Source organism: Hevea brasiliensis, chromosome 16, assembly GCF_030052815.1.
Source record: "Hevea brasiliensis isolate MT/VB/25A 57/8 chromosome 16, ASM3005281v1, whole genome shotgun sequence".
Lineage (NCBI taxonomy): Eukaryota > Viridiplantae > Streptophyta > Magnoliopsida > Malpighiales > Euphorbiaceae > Hevea > Hevea brasiliensis.
The window spans coordinates 71,259,105-71,273,631 of NC_079508.1; the positions used below are offsets into that span (position 1 = coordinate 71,259,105).

General features: G+C 35.5%; 2 protein-coding genes across 4 annotated transcripts; one reads left to right on the forward strand and one right to left on the reverse strand.

Annotated features, from left to right (window-relative positions):
* Positions 1-759: 759 nt before the first annotated feature.
* On the forward strand, positions 760-4,181 carry LOC110669499 (serine/threonine-protein kinase WNK8). 2 transcript variants are annotated; one of them, XM_021831190.2, is made up of 7 exons: positions 761-1,446; positions 1,832-1,869; positions 2,012-2,239; positions 2,334-2,554; positions 2,644-2,801; positions 2,890-3,292; positions 3,366-4,181. In XM_021831190.2, exons 1-7 carry the CDS (start codon positions 1,378-1,380, stop codon positions 3,953-3,955), a joined length of 1,707 nt encoding a protein of 568 aa, XP_021686882.2. In that variant the 5' UTR covers positions 761-1,377; the 3' UTR covers positions 3,956-4,181. The 2 variants fall into 2 exon arrangements, with proteins under 2 accessions (XP_021686883.2, XP_021686882.2); XM_021831191.2 differs by lacking the exon at positions 1,832-1,869 and having other exon boundaries at positions 760-1,446.
* An 8-nt stretch (positions 4,182-4,189) lies between these two features.
* On the reverse strand, positions 4,190-7,418 carry LOC110669500 (protein yippee-like At4g27745). Of its 2 annotated transcripts, XM_058137707.1 has the most exons (4): positions 7,264-7,418; positions 6,604-6,749; positions 6,008-6,275; positions 4,190-4,459 (listed from the first exon to the last, which is right to left on the reverse strand). In XM_058137707.1, exons 2-3 carry the CDS (start codon positions 6,694-6,696, stop codon positions 6,048-6,050), a joined length of 321 nt encoding a protein of 106 aa, XP_057993690.1. In that variant the 5' UTR covers positions 6,697-6,749; positions 7,264-7,418; the 3' UTR covers positions 4,190-4,459; positions 6,008-6,047. The 2 variants fall into 2 exon arrangements, with proteins under 2 accessions (XP_057993690.1, XP_057993689.1); XM_058137706.1 differs by lacking the exon at positions 4,190-4,459 and having other exon boundaries at positions 5,842-6,275.
* Between the last annotated feature and the right edge of the window lie 7,109 nt (positions 7,419-14,527).

Sequence of the window (14,527 nt, forward strand, 5' to 3'; positions counted from 1 at the left end):
ATCTTTATTAATATTATATGACATAAGGACAACATTAATTTGGTTGTTAATGTGTTCAAGTGGAAAAATACTCTTATAATGAACCTCTGTACTCTAATTGTTTGATTGGGAATTATATATAATAAAACATTTTTATATTTTAATTAATTTAGAATTCTATTTATATTAGACTTTTATATTCTTTTAATGTCGATTTTCCTTTTTAATCTAATAGTTTGATAGGGAATAATAAATTAGGAGCATGAAAATTTTCATTAAAATATTTTTTTTTATCATAATTAAATTAGAATACTATACGTATTAGAATTTCATATTGTTTAAATGTTCAGTAATGTATTTTTTTTTTAATTTAATTATTTTTATTATGTTCAAATTTTTAATATGTTAATGGATCCGTTTATAAATTTGTTCCTCATTCATATATGTATATATAGTAGAGATTATTTAAATTATTATTAAAAAAATATTTTTTTTAAATATATTAATTTAAAATGTTAAAAGTTAATTTAAAATTAAATAAAATTAAATATATTTTAAAATTTAAATATAATTAAATAATTCAAATTTTTTAACAATTTGAATTCAAAGAGAGCACAGTGTTTGATTTGTGCTACAATTCCTCGCTACAAACCTAATCCAAATCCGGTTTGAATTGGAAGGCAAATCAGAAACCTATCTAATAACAATAAACAGTAAAAGCCCAAAAGGGGCAACTTTCTTATGACTGATTCCGTAAATGGAGGAAAAAATCTCCGTAACTATAAAAGGAGTTGGTCGCACGCCCCTTTGGAAACGCTTGGGCTTTCTTCGCCAGACGCATTCCTCATAGAGCTGAGTTGTTTTTTTGTTTCCATTTCCGCCTCCCTCTCTTTTCCCTTTTGAGTTTCTCGCTATTAGGCTTCTCAATTCCTCTGCTGTGTCTGTCTTCACTTATTTCAAATCCTATACCTTTTTCTTCTTCCTTCTTTTTCTTTTTAGGGTTTTCTGTGCCGAGCCTTATCAGATTTGAGGGGGAAGAACAAAATATGTGGATGGTGAAAATAGGTTTGGAATGAAGATGTGGAAACCGACTCACAATAGGAATTTGCTTATGGATTTGAAATCGCGGGAATCCCAGATGAGTTTTTTCATATTTGCATTCCGATTCCGATTTCAATCGGCATTCGATTCCTATTCGGTGGCCTGTGAGGCTTTTTCTGAACAGAGACAACGTCACTTTTGTTCACCCTCGTCTCCGATTAGTGTTACATTCAAACTCCTTTGATAGGGATTTCTTCTTCTTCTTCTTCTTCTTTTTTGGTTTTCTAGTTGTGTGTGTGTTTGTTTGGCTCTTCTGTTTCCTCGTTTTGGAGGCTTTTTCTTTCCTTATTTTGGATAATGGATTTGGTTTCGTGTGAGGATGATGGTGAGTTTGCGGAGAAAGACCCGACTGGTCGATACGTTCGGGTATGTATTCTGTGAACCTTTTTTTTTTTTTTTTTGGTTTGGTGGCGAAGAAAATTGAACGATTGAAGATAAAGTTTATTATTATTTTTAATTATTTTGTTTTGATTGCTGAAAGGAAATATCAATTCGATCCTGTGAAAAAAAAAAAAAAAGGTTGTTTAAGCTCAGCTGAACAGGGATTCTCGGGATGAATCGGAAAACGTGAACTAGTTAATGCTTATAATTTGTGTCTAATGAAAGTCTATGTTGAATGGGTTTGTGATGATTGGCGTTAAGAACTCAATGTCTTGTTTGTCTTATTGGAATTAATGATTTGGTGGAATGGCTTTTTAACTCAATGCATTTAGTGATACGATCTTTATTTGTTTTGTTTTTACTCCTTCAGTATGATGAAATATTGGGGAGAGGTGCATTCAAGACTGTGTATGGTTCTTCAACCTATCTTCTTTACTTACCTTTATTTTAGCTCTTGTGATCTTCTGTTCGCCCCTTTAGCTTTGTAAAAAGAATCTATTTGCTGACTTGGCATTTTCCTCCCTTGGATCACTTCTTTTATTATGATTAGATATAAAGCATTCGATGAAGTTGATGGAATTGAAGTTGCCTGGAACCAAGTGAGGATTGAAGATGTGTTGCAGTCACCCGACCAGCTGGAAAGATTATATTCAGAGGTTCATCTGATTAAGTCACTGAAACATGAAAATATCATGAAATTCTATAACTCTTGGGTGGATGATAAGAATAAGACAATCAATATGATAACAGAACTTTTCACTTCAGGGAGTTTGAGGCAGTGAGTTCCTTTTTCTTTTTCATATTTTTTATTCCACTTCTTTTGTTCGTCTTGCCTTTTTGCTTATATAATTCATGGGTATTTTGGGATGTAGGTACCGCAAGAAGCATAAGAATGTTGATGTCAAGGCCACCAAAAATTGGGCAAGACAGATCCTTCGAGGTTTACAATATTTGCATGGTCACAATCCTCCTATCATTCATCGTGATTTGAAATGTGACAATGTATTTGTTAACGGAAACAATGGGGAAGTTAAAATTGGAGATCTTGGACTAGCAATTGTCATGCAGCAGCCTACAGCCCGAAGTGTTATAGGTAATGTAATGGGTTCAGTTTCTCTTTAATACATGACTGTAGTCCAACCGCCTTAGATTCAAAATTGCAATCCATTTTTGATTTTGCAGGTACTCCTGAATTCATGGCTCCAGAGCTCTATGAAGAGGAATACAATGAACTTGTTGACGTCTATTCTTTTGGCATGTGCATGTTAGAAATGGTTACCTGTGAATACCCATATAGTGAATGCAAGAACCCAGCACAAATATATAAGAAGGTTACCTTGGTAAGTTTAAGAGTTTAAGGCAATCTGCAATTAGCATTTTTTTTTAAATTGGTTGTCTCATCATCTCTATTGTTTTCTTTTATTGCAGGGTATAAAGCCTGCTTCTCTTGGTAAAGTGAATGACCCCCAGCTTAAGCAGTTCATAGAGAAGTGTCTAGTTCCAGCATCTATGAGATTGTCTGCAACAGAACTCTTGAAAGATCCATTCCTAGCAACTGAAAATTCTAAGGAAATTGTTCCTGTATCTCTGCGGATAGCAGATCTTATGTCCAAACAAGTCAACACACTGCAATCAGAATCTCATCCCATGGATATTGACAGTAACATCAAAAAACTTTCAATAGGTTCTTGTACAAAAAGCATGGATGAGGTTCTGCCTTTCTCAACTCTAGAATTGCGTAGGTTCACTGAGAACAATGAGTTCAGGTTAAGAGGAGAGAAAAATGGTGATAATACTATTTCATTGACTCTGCGCATTGTGGAACGATTTGGTATGTTCATCTACTTTACAAACTGGATTTTTTCCCCTTTAACTGCAATCTAATTTTTTTTTCCCCTTAACAGGTGGTGGAGTGAAGAATATCCATTTTACTTTTTATCTTGATACTGATACTACATTTTCAATAGCTGAAGAGATGGTTGAACAACTTGATTTGTCAAATGAAGATGTGGCTATCATTGCCGAGTTGATTGATGCCTTGGTGATGAAGGTTGTTCCTTGCTGGAGTCCTTCATTTGTAAGTACATCTTCTGGAGAACAAAATGATGCAGCTTCCAAGGCAGTTAGCGAAAATGATTTCTTGCCTTTGGTTAATGTGATTGGTCAAGAGACTCGAGAATCATTCAATTCAGGCATATCTGCTGAATTTCATATGACAATCGCCTCTGATGCCAGCACTAACAAGCCCTTGGAATCTTCCTACTGCACTGTTCAATTGAATACAGCTGATTTTGGGATGCATGTTGATGGTATATCTAAATATGCTAAATCCATAAAAAATTCAGAGAATACTCCTTCTGACCTGAAGATGGAGCTTGATGCCATTGATATGCAATATAATCAGTGCTTCCAAGAACTCTTGAGGATGAGGGAGGAAGCAATAGAAAATGCCAAAAAGAAGTGGATAACAAAGAAGAAGATACCCGTCATGTGATATGCTAGATTTCTTAGGATTTTTTTCTCCTTTGCTCTACTGGTAAGACAGGCATTGGAAGTGGCCATTTTTTGGCACCTTCCTGTTTCATTTTTTTATTTGGATGCTTGTTGACCAGTTGATTTAACTTTGATCATAGCTATTTTCTTGTATATAGAGAATTGGGGCACTCAAGGGTGCAGCTTAATTCATTCATTAATGGTATATTTTATCCATCCACTCCAAATGAAGAAATATATTAGCACTTTTCATTTAAAGCAGATATGAAAGTAACATTGATATAGAATAAGCATGGTCTGGAAGTAAATAGGTGTCATGAGCCCTTTAATACAATCACCGTCTTCCAAGAAAATATTTGGAAGACGAATTAGGTTCCTTCCAAGCTCAAAGCTGTACTGGTCAATTCAGTTACGTGGTTGGTTCCTTGCCTGGCCAGCTCCCTGTTATGCTTCCCCGTCTCTGTTACAAGCACCTTTTTTTTTTTTTTTTGGTTATTTTGTTACCCTGTAGTTGCAAAGGTAAAAAGTAAACATTCCCACCTCTAGTAAATTTACTGGAATGCTATGCTATCTTATTGAAGATGGATGCTTGATACTACACACTTTTAGGTGCTTAATAGTAATACTGCTGAACATGTAAGCCATGACATTAAATGATAGTTTTATAGCTTTAAGCATTTACGCCAAAGCTAGGAAAGCCCTCATTGGGATTCCATTTACCTACGAGTCATTATTTTACTTGCATAACAAATATCCTTTGACGTGGAACAAAGCCACTGTTTTTCCTTGAGCAGCAAAAGCAGGACAACTACTCTGCTTAAAGAGGTTTTATTAAATAATTCAACTAATATTATTATCCATTCAGGAATCGAATTTTCTTTGATTGATATTACTAACTGCTTCGGCATTTTTTCTCAAATATTCCTATTCCCAAGTCCCAAGCTTTTGTTATGATTTCCATGCTACTAACGATGGAGCATTCGGCTGATACATGACATTTCTCATTTGCACTTTCTCTGATTTTGAACTAAGCAATTATGGTCACAACCTTCTGAAAAAAGGTGTCTCCTAACTTCCCCAAAAATCAATTTCTTCCACTAATCAAACTTACAGCAAATTCACCTTTTGTACTCAATCAAGTAACTAGCAAGAATATGTTCCACATCAATATACTTGGGCATTCAAATTTGGACAACACATACAACCCTGATGGTGCCTCAGTCAGCTCTTCTTCGCACTGCTACTAAATTCACTTCTTACTTCAAACTTCTTGTGCACTCAGTCATACAGTTTTTTTACAAGTTTTCAATGTAAAAATCTTGTATCAGATACATTCAGCGTTTGAACACATATTCTCAATTCTCAAATGGTTTTAATATACCTAAGAAGAGCCATGTTTTTCTAATATGAAGTTTTTGATTTTCCCTCAACTTAATATTCTGCAAATTATTTAAGCATATCACTTCAGCCAACTGCCTATTTTTATGACAATATCATCTTCATTTAACGTGAAGTTCTTTATCAGTCCCTTATAATGTGTCCAAGCCATGGATGGACACACACATGCCACTGGCAGAGACAACTCCTATACAATAATCACTAGATGATCAGCATTTAAGTTCGTAAAATTATCATTGGCAAAAAATCATGCTTTTGCCGCTTTGCAGACCTAAAAGACTTTTACACACAATAGGTGACAAGTCTGCAATTACTCCACCAGAGTAGAAGATAAGGCAAACTGCATTACTTCCATAGTTTAAGAGAGGAACATATTGAGTTAGTCATGAAAAATTTCAAACAACCAGTATTACTAATCCATGACAGTTGCATCAAAGAATCTCCTTAGGGGCTAAATATTCAATCTCAAAAGAACAAATAACAACTCGATACAGAATTATTCACAATTTATTGCAAACTAAATAACCTCCAATACATATCCACACAAGGAACACAGCAAGAATGCACATTGAGGAACAATGAGAGAATATTTGCAATTTATGATATTTTCCTGGTCCTAGACAAGATGAATGTGTAGTAGCATCCATACACTTACACTGACACGATGAGGTGAACAGAATGCTGCAGGAGTGCTGCTACCAGTTTTCCTCGACTATTTTGGACTTCTCAAGTATGAACTTCCCTTCCTTGTACTTCTGTCCTTCCTCATAAGCTCGTTCATATTTCCAACCAAGCACCTCATGACAGTCACAGCAATAGACATCAGCAACTGTGTGGAGGCCGGTCATTAGCTGCCTGTCCTCCTTTGGCCCGACCACAATGTTCATTGTATGAGAGAACAGAAAGGCTCGACCATGTATTCCCTAAGATGACAATATAAGAATTTATTGGATGCAAGAAGGGAAACAGTTGATCATGTAGGTCAAATCATACAAAGTTTTTGAAGCAAATGCATACAAATCCTTTAATTAAAGTCATCTTCAAGCGATGGAAAATAGACAAAACAAATTTTCGTACACTAAATTAGCCTCAGTTTGGTTCTTCATTTTGTTGTAGTCCTTTTGTTCTAAATTTGATTCTCATTCCTTTTCTTCTTTTACTTTTTTAACAGTGCTTTCTTGTTGCCACTTGATGAACACAAAAAAGGTTAATACAAAGTATACCTAAATTAGAATCAGCTTTAAGCTTCACCTGAAAAGCCTTGGAAATGACATCATCGTGAAGGGCAACATGGTTTCTACAATTACAGCAACTGTACAATCTTGGCCCAATCAACTCCGCCATTGATGCCAATTTAACAGCATTCACCCTCCAACCAGTTTCTCCAAATTAAGATCCTTCAAAGGAAGACATCCAAATACCACAAACAGCATTATTCCATTGAAACAAAATTGAATCAACAAAACATATAGTACCTAAAAGTGAACAGAAACGTAATTTCTATATCAACCAGCGATACCACACATCATTCTAACTTCTTTTTGACAAAACATCTGCACGCAGATACAAAAAAGAGCAGCAAAAGAAGACGAAACATCAAAATTTGAGCTGGGGAGATGAACAATAAATGACCAATAACAGTAAAAATACCAAGAGAGTGAGAACAAAAACACCCAATAGGAAATGACACGTGATCAGGGCCAAGAAACTGGTAAAACCCTGAAATTGAGACTACTTTTCTAAAGAGAAGCACTTTAATCATATACCAAAAGAATTGAACTTTATGGAACTCTGCTTAAAGATTATGAATTGGGTATTATAGCGATCATCTCATCAATGAATGTAAAGATTTAGTTTAATAATGAGATTGATTAAAAAGAGTTCTGAGGTGTAATGTGTTAATAAACAAACCTGCCCACTGAGCCATGGATGGGTAAGTATGCAGAAGCCAGAATGTGTTAAGAGAGAAAGTTTTAGGCTTTAGGGTTCTGTTAGCTCTGCGTTAAGTTTGTCTTGAGTTCGGTGGGTACCTGTTCAGAAAGTTGACAAGTTGCATTTTGGAGTTTGAAGGAAAATTGACACTGGATTGTGTTCAAAATTACAAAGCAACCATTTTCTCTCCCTTTTTCTTTTAAGAAATATAAATTATCCATTCCAAAGCTGCCACCAAGCTAGTTTAGTTGAATTCACTGTGTCAGTCACTTTGGTAGTGTTTGTTGACGGTGGCTTTGCGCCTTTGCCTGCTCATACTCAGTCCCTGGTCTTTCCTTTTGTTCTCGTTTATCCACTGTAAGGGTCCTTAACGATTGAAATTTCAGGTAATAATGTTCTATAATAGGAAAAACCAAAAGCTCCTACCTCTTTATTATTATTATTATTATTTTGTAAGGAATGGCACCAGCGGATACCGCTCCTCCGCTCCAGAGAAGTTTAGAATAGGGGCGAGGATTTTTCCACCGGGAGCGGGACGGAACAAGGATGAATTTCATTTGAAACTTTTTTTTTTTAATTTATTATTATACAATATGAATTTATTTAATAAAAAATAAATAATAATTTAAAATATAAATTTTATACATAAATTTAATAGCATGCTTATATATTTTTTAAGTCTATAGTATTTAAATACATACATATATAAAAAATAATAATAATAATATATTATTATGTGGAATAGGATACGGCGATTTAAGAACGAAAAAAGGTTTTTTCATTTTTATCTCACACAATATTGAAATCGAGGTGGAGCCAAAAAAAATTAATTGAGCGTGAGGCAAGTTGGATTAGATTTGGTGATAATTATCATCCTTATTATTATTATTATTTTCAAAAAATAGAGATTCATCGATAAAAAGAAGTTTAATACAATTTATGGGCTTTAAACCAAACCCAATAACCAGACCCAAAAGGTCACAAAGAAATAACAGAAAAGAAGCCCCCCAAAAGCAACTCAACCTTAAGCCATACAAGGCCCACGGCCTATTAATTCCAAAAACCCTAGGCTAGCTTTTGTGGAAAGAAGAGGACTCAACTCGCCAATTGGATGAGACAATCGTGGCCTTTGGCATAGAAGTAAAGCTCCCAATAGCTTCCCGAAAGCTTCTTCTAAGTCAGTGTAGAGTCTCAAGAGCAAGCTCATAAATATTCTCTTTGTGATCTATGGGCAGGTCGAATACTAGAGCTCCCAATGGCTTTTTGCCTTGAATGGTCAATGGACTTGCTAATCAAGCTTGCAAAAGGACCCTGGAGATAGTCTCCCTCATGACATTATTTGCACCCTCCTGCATGCAGAATTAGTAGCCGTTCAAACCCAGAGAAAATACTATTGCAAGTCACTAAGTCAAGTATTCTTTCTAGTTAATAGCTTAATCTGCATGCAATATCAATAATGAGAACCAAAAACATATATACACCTAATCTGAAAGTGGGGAGTATGGACCCACGTTAAAGAGAGGCAAGGAAAGCCACCAAAGGCCAAAGGAGACGCTCATAAGAACAAAGAAAAACCTACAAAAAAAAAAGAGATTTTTCTCTTTTTAAAAAGGTTAGATAGAGGTTTTACCTCTTTTTAATTTGCTAAGAATAACTCTCGTCTATTTATTTATTCCTTGTTCATTTTAGAAATTTTTTATTCATAATTTATCAATAATTATTACTATTTTTAATTTATTGCTCTACAAGTGGAGCTACACAATCTCTTAAAAAAATGATGATTTTGCAAATTGAAGTTGTGACAAAAATTGGGCCAAGCCTATTAGCCTTTTTTTTTTTTTTTTTCGAAAGATGATTCCATTAAAAGCCTTAAGAAGGCAAATCATAAAAAAAACAAAGTAATATTGTGCTAGAGGATTCTGCTTGAAAGACTCATCCTGCATAACGTTAAAGGCTAAGGTGTGAGCTGCCCTCTTCCTATCTCTTCTAACAAAACAGAAAAGAGAAGATGAAAAATACTAACACTATATTTGGGAAGAGAGGAAAGTAAGAGGGAAAAGAAAATGTGAGGGAAAAATAAATTTATTTTCCATTCTTTTGTTTGGATTGAGTAGAAAATGAAGGAGGAGAGAAAATATTAGAGGGAAAATATAAATATTTTGCCTTTTTCTCCTTTCTCTCCAAAATGGGGGGAAAATAGGAGGAAAATGTTTAAAAGTGTAAAAATACCCCTATACTTAATAGTTTTTTTTAAAAAAATTTATGGGTAAAATAGTAATTTTACTATTCATAAAATAACTTTCCCTCTAATATTTTCCTCCAACAATCCAAACAAGGGGAAGGAAAATAATTTCTTATTTTTCCATTTTTATTTTCCTTCCCTCTTTTATTTTCCTTCCCCCCTTCCCAAACATAATGTAAATAAAGTACAAATTATCCTGAACAATTCCTTGGGTGTTCTGTGGAATAGAAACACCATTGAGACTGTTTATCACTGTTTGAGAATTGCCTTCTATGATAATGATCTGGAATCCTTTACTTCTAGCTATTGAGATAGCTTCTTGACAAGCTTGACCTTCAAGGATGAAGGGATCAGATATGCCTGAATTTTCCTTGCAAGACCAGGCTATGGGACTACCCAAGTGGTCTCTGGCTATTGCATGAGAATTAGTTGCTACATCAAAGTTAATCTTGATTGTACCTTGGTTAAGGGGAGACCAAGGTTGACTAATCAAATCAGTTGCTTCGGATGGTAGAAAGGGTTCTCGAGCAAGAAAAAATTCCTCAAAATGGTTTGATGCAGCTGCTAACACTTGTTGAAATGGCAAAGGTTGGTAATTGAAAACTTGTTGATTCTTGTTCTTCCAAATGTGCCACAATATGAAAACAAAATAAGAGATCAAATCTTGAGCTTAAGTGTGGTTGTGCATAGAATTAAACAATTCAGTCCAATAATTAATCATTGACTGCCCATTAAGAAGGGAGGATTTTAATCTAAAAGGTGAGTTCAGCCCGTCCTTAGTTGCCTTTGGGCAAGAGAAGAAGATGTGCTTTAAGGTCTCCTGTTTTCCATAATAAACACATTCATTAGGCATATTATTGAACCTAATCTTTAACAATGATTTGGACAACAACCGTTCTTTGAGGAGGCACCAAAGAAAAATACTCAGTTTAGGTGGAAGACAAATCTTCCAAATATTGTGCTAGAAGCAGTTCATATTAGCTTGGGCTTTAGGACCAGGACCTATGGAAGCTTGAACCACATTAGCTAATTTGAGTTGATGTGCCAAATGGTAGCTTGACTTAACTGAGTAGCTGCCATTTTGAGTGAAATGCCAAGATAGTCAATCCTCTCTATCAATAATGCTTATAGGAATAGATAAATTATTGGAAATCTCTTCTTCCTAAAAAACTTCTCTAAGAACTTGTACATCCCATTTGAAGGAATCCCAATCAATAAGGCGAGAGACCAAGTTAAGATGAGGGTTGGCATTATCCTTAAGAGCTGGCAAATTTGGAAAAGATTTGGGTACCCATCTTTCTTCTTTGCATATGATAGATTTCCCATTGTTAACTTGCCATCTAAGCCCTTTGGATAATAATTCTTTGCCCCAGAGTAAGCTTCTCCAACCCAAAGAGGGATTCCCTCCCAACAATGCCTATAAAAAAGATGAAGCATAAAAATATTTCCCTTTGAGCACTCGAGTTAGGAGAGAGTTGGGATTATTCATGATTCTCCAGTACTGTTTAGCCAATAAGGCTTGATTAAAGCTTTCCAAATCTTGAAAACCCATTCCATCACAAGCTTTTGTACAACATAAGTTATTATAGGAAATTTAATGTTATTTTTTCTCATCTTTGGATTGATCCCACCAGAAGTTGGAAATCAACTGATTAATTTCCTGGCAAAGAGAAAGGGGGAACTTGAAGCATGCCATGGCATACAAAAGGATGGCTGTTGCAATAGATTTGATCAACATTTCCTTGCCCCCTTGTTCCTTCCACCCAGCTAGTTTATTCTGAATCTTTTCAATGATGGCTGCCAAGAATTTAGTTACAATAGCTGGCAAGCCCAAGAATTTATCCTATCCTCCTAAGTTATGAACACTAAGTGATTGAGCATTGGATTCTCTAATTTGAAGTGGCATGTTCTTGCTAAAGAATAAAGAGGATTTGGCATAATTGATTGTCTAACCACTAGCTTGTGAATAAGTGTGAAGCACCTATCTGATGGTTTGTGTAACATCCTCACTTTAGCTAATCCGTACGTTTTACTGTTCCAGTGACCAGTGTCAGTCCGGGCAGCTAGAATATTTGGAATCATAATTAGACTAGAGTGAGGAGTTATAAATAAACCAAATAATTATAAGAAAAATTAAGTAAAATTTTTAGAAATGAAATGCACTAAGGTTAAATGAGCCGTAGCCCCAGCGATGAGTGACCCTAACGAAAAGTGGCGGTGAAGGCCGTTAGCAACCCTAGACCCTAGGGAAACCCTGTGAAATAATTTTTAGGATTTCAGGGAAGGATTATTGAGATTTCAATGACAATAAATTGTTAAGAAAATACAAGAAAAATTAAATCGATCGGTACACACGATTTTAGCTCGTAAAGCCAAATAGAGGGCATTTTGGTCATTTCGTCTTCAGAGATGATTTTTGACCAACTTATCCAATTAAGTAAATAAATTATATGAAATAAAATGTGAATAAATATTATTAAATATTTAATTAAAAATGAATAAAAAGAAGAATAAAAAAAATATTTGGAAGTATTTTCCACAAGTTTCGAAGAATTGTTTTTTCTAATTTTAGCCAGCATTCTGTCGGATTTTCTGAAAAATCTTTGAAACCTCAAATTAATTTAAAATTTCAATAAATGATGTAAAGGACATTAATTTCAAAAAAAAAATTCACTTAGTGACCCATAATTAAATAAATTAAGAAATGATAAATATCAATAAGATAATGTGGTGCTCCGGCACATTGTGTGGCACATCTTGCTTGGCTACACTGTAGATAGGTAAGGGGTGTTACAGTTTGAGCTTCCCTGGTAGTTGCTTTTGAGAATATGATAGAATCATTAGCAAAAATAAGATGTGAAACCAAAGGACTATGTCTGGCACTAGAAATACCATGGAGATTAGCATTCTTCAGCAATGTGAGAGAACCCTTCTACACAAATAAGAAAAAGGTAAGGGGATAGTGAATCCCCTTACCTCAATCCTCTTGCTGGATGAAAGAACCCCACTCGGTGGCCATTCAATTGAAGAGTGTAAGATACTGAGGTAAGGCAGGACATAATCCATTGAATCCAGATAGAGTGGAAGCCAAATTGATGCATTACATAATGGAGATAATTCCACTCCACGCATTCTTATGCCTTATTGATATCAAGTTTGAGAGCCATGCTATAGTTCTTGGATCTATGCCTGGTCTTGAGATGATGCATAATTTCATGACATAGCAGAATATTATCAGATAGAAGATGCCCTTTTGTGAAGGCGCTTTGCTCACCATTAATGATTAAAGGCATGATAGGCTGCATTCTGCTAGTAAAAATTTTACCAATAATTTTATAAAAATAGTGCACAAATTAATGGGTCTTAAGTCCTTCATTGACTTTACCTATTGTACATTGGGAATAAGAGATATGAGTGCGTATTGAAACCTCTTGGCATGGTAGCCTGCTGGAAAAAGTTTTGGATAGCTGAACACACCTCATTTCCAATTATACTCCAAAATCTTTGAAAGAAAAGCCTTGTGAGACTGTCAATTCCTAGAGCTTTAGTGGGGTGTATGGAGAAAGCTACTCTTTGAATCTCTTCTGTTGTGACAGGCCTAATGAGATTCACATTCATATCATTAGAAATTCTGGCTTGAATCTTTGCTGCAACAGAGTTGAAATCACTGGGATTAGATAATGAATATGTCACGATCCAACCTATGGGCCGAACCGGCACTAGGACCTGGGCCAGCCTAAAGCTCCTGAGGCTTGTAGTAAGCCTAACTATTCCTCAATCTAACTCTAAGGCCCATTTGGGCCCAATTTCAAGAATTTAACCAGACAGAGTCCGGTCATAAAATGGACCTTTCAACGGGGAGTTTTTGACTCACCCAACCTGTAAACATAATATATAATCAACTGGGGAGCTCAGCTTACCCTCCACATACTCAAATGTCACAAAAATTAATGGGAGCTCAGCTCCCTCATCCAGTCCAACATATATGCATATAATAAGTTTACAGGTCCAACATGACAATTTATATTATAGACCCAAATCAAATAAATATTTCTAACACATGCGGAAATTCTAGGAGTTAATAGAATTACACAAACATTAATAAACAACCTGCGAAGGAGAAAAGCGGGTTAACCACAACAATAATCCTCCTGTAGCCTGAAAAATAATGAACAGGAGTGAGTGTTCGACTCAGAGAGTAAAATATCAATTTTAACCGTAATCTCTATAACTATCTAAAGTTAATGCACCCTGTAGAGTGAAATGCAACATTAGCAATATTTTCACATCATAACAGCAAAAAGGTAATTTGGAGCACTTACACACCCAGTAATGTTAAATCATAAATATATGGGAGCTGATCCCCTATACAGCTCTCTTTAATCCAACCTGTGCCAGCGAAGAACTCAAGCCAGACTTTCGCTTAATAAACCAAATTGGGGTCCCAGCGAAGAACTCAAGCCATGTCTACCCCGAAGGACCGGGTCCCAGCGAAGATCTCAAGCCGTGTCTACCCGTCCTATCCATAGCCAACACCACATCACACGCACGCCAACGCACGCACACTGCTCCAAATTACCACAACAACATCCATGGCACTTTAACAGTTGTGAATGGAGCATAAAACGTGCTTAGAGTTTAACTACATAGATATATACATATAAGTGATGCATGGGTATGCTTGAACATATAATAATATCGAAATTACAATTAAAATTAATATTTTACTCACAGACTTAACAGCAATCACTGTGGCGACTGGGTGGAGGAGAAAGGCTGTCCCGGCTTACTTGACAATTATATTACAATTATTTAATACAATTGACTCAATACAAACCAAGAAAAGACCAAATACGTCCTAAGTCGTATCGAAAATCCGGCAGAGTCTCCCCTATACCGAGAACCTACCCAACCTGCAAAAAGGCTTAAAACACACTTCTGTATCCACAAACCATATATCCACATCTCAATCCCATCACACAGCCCCTCCTGGACCCATCC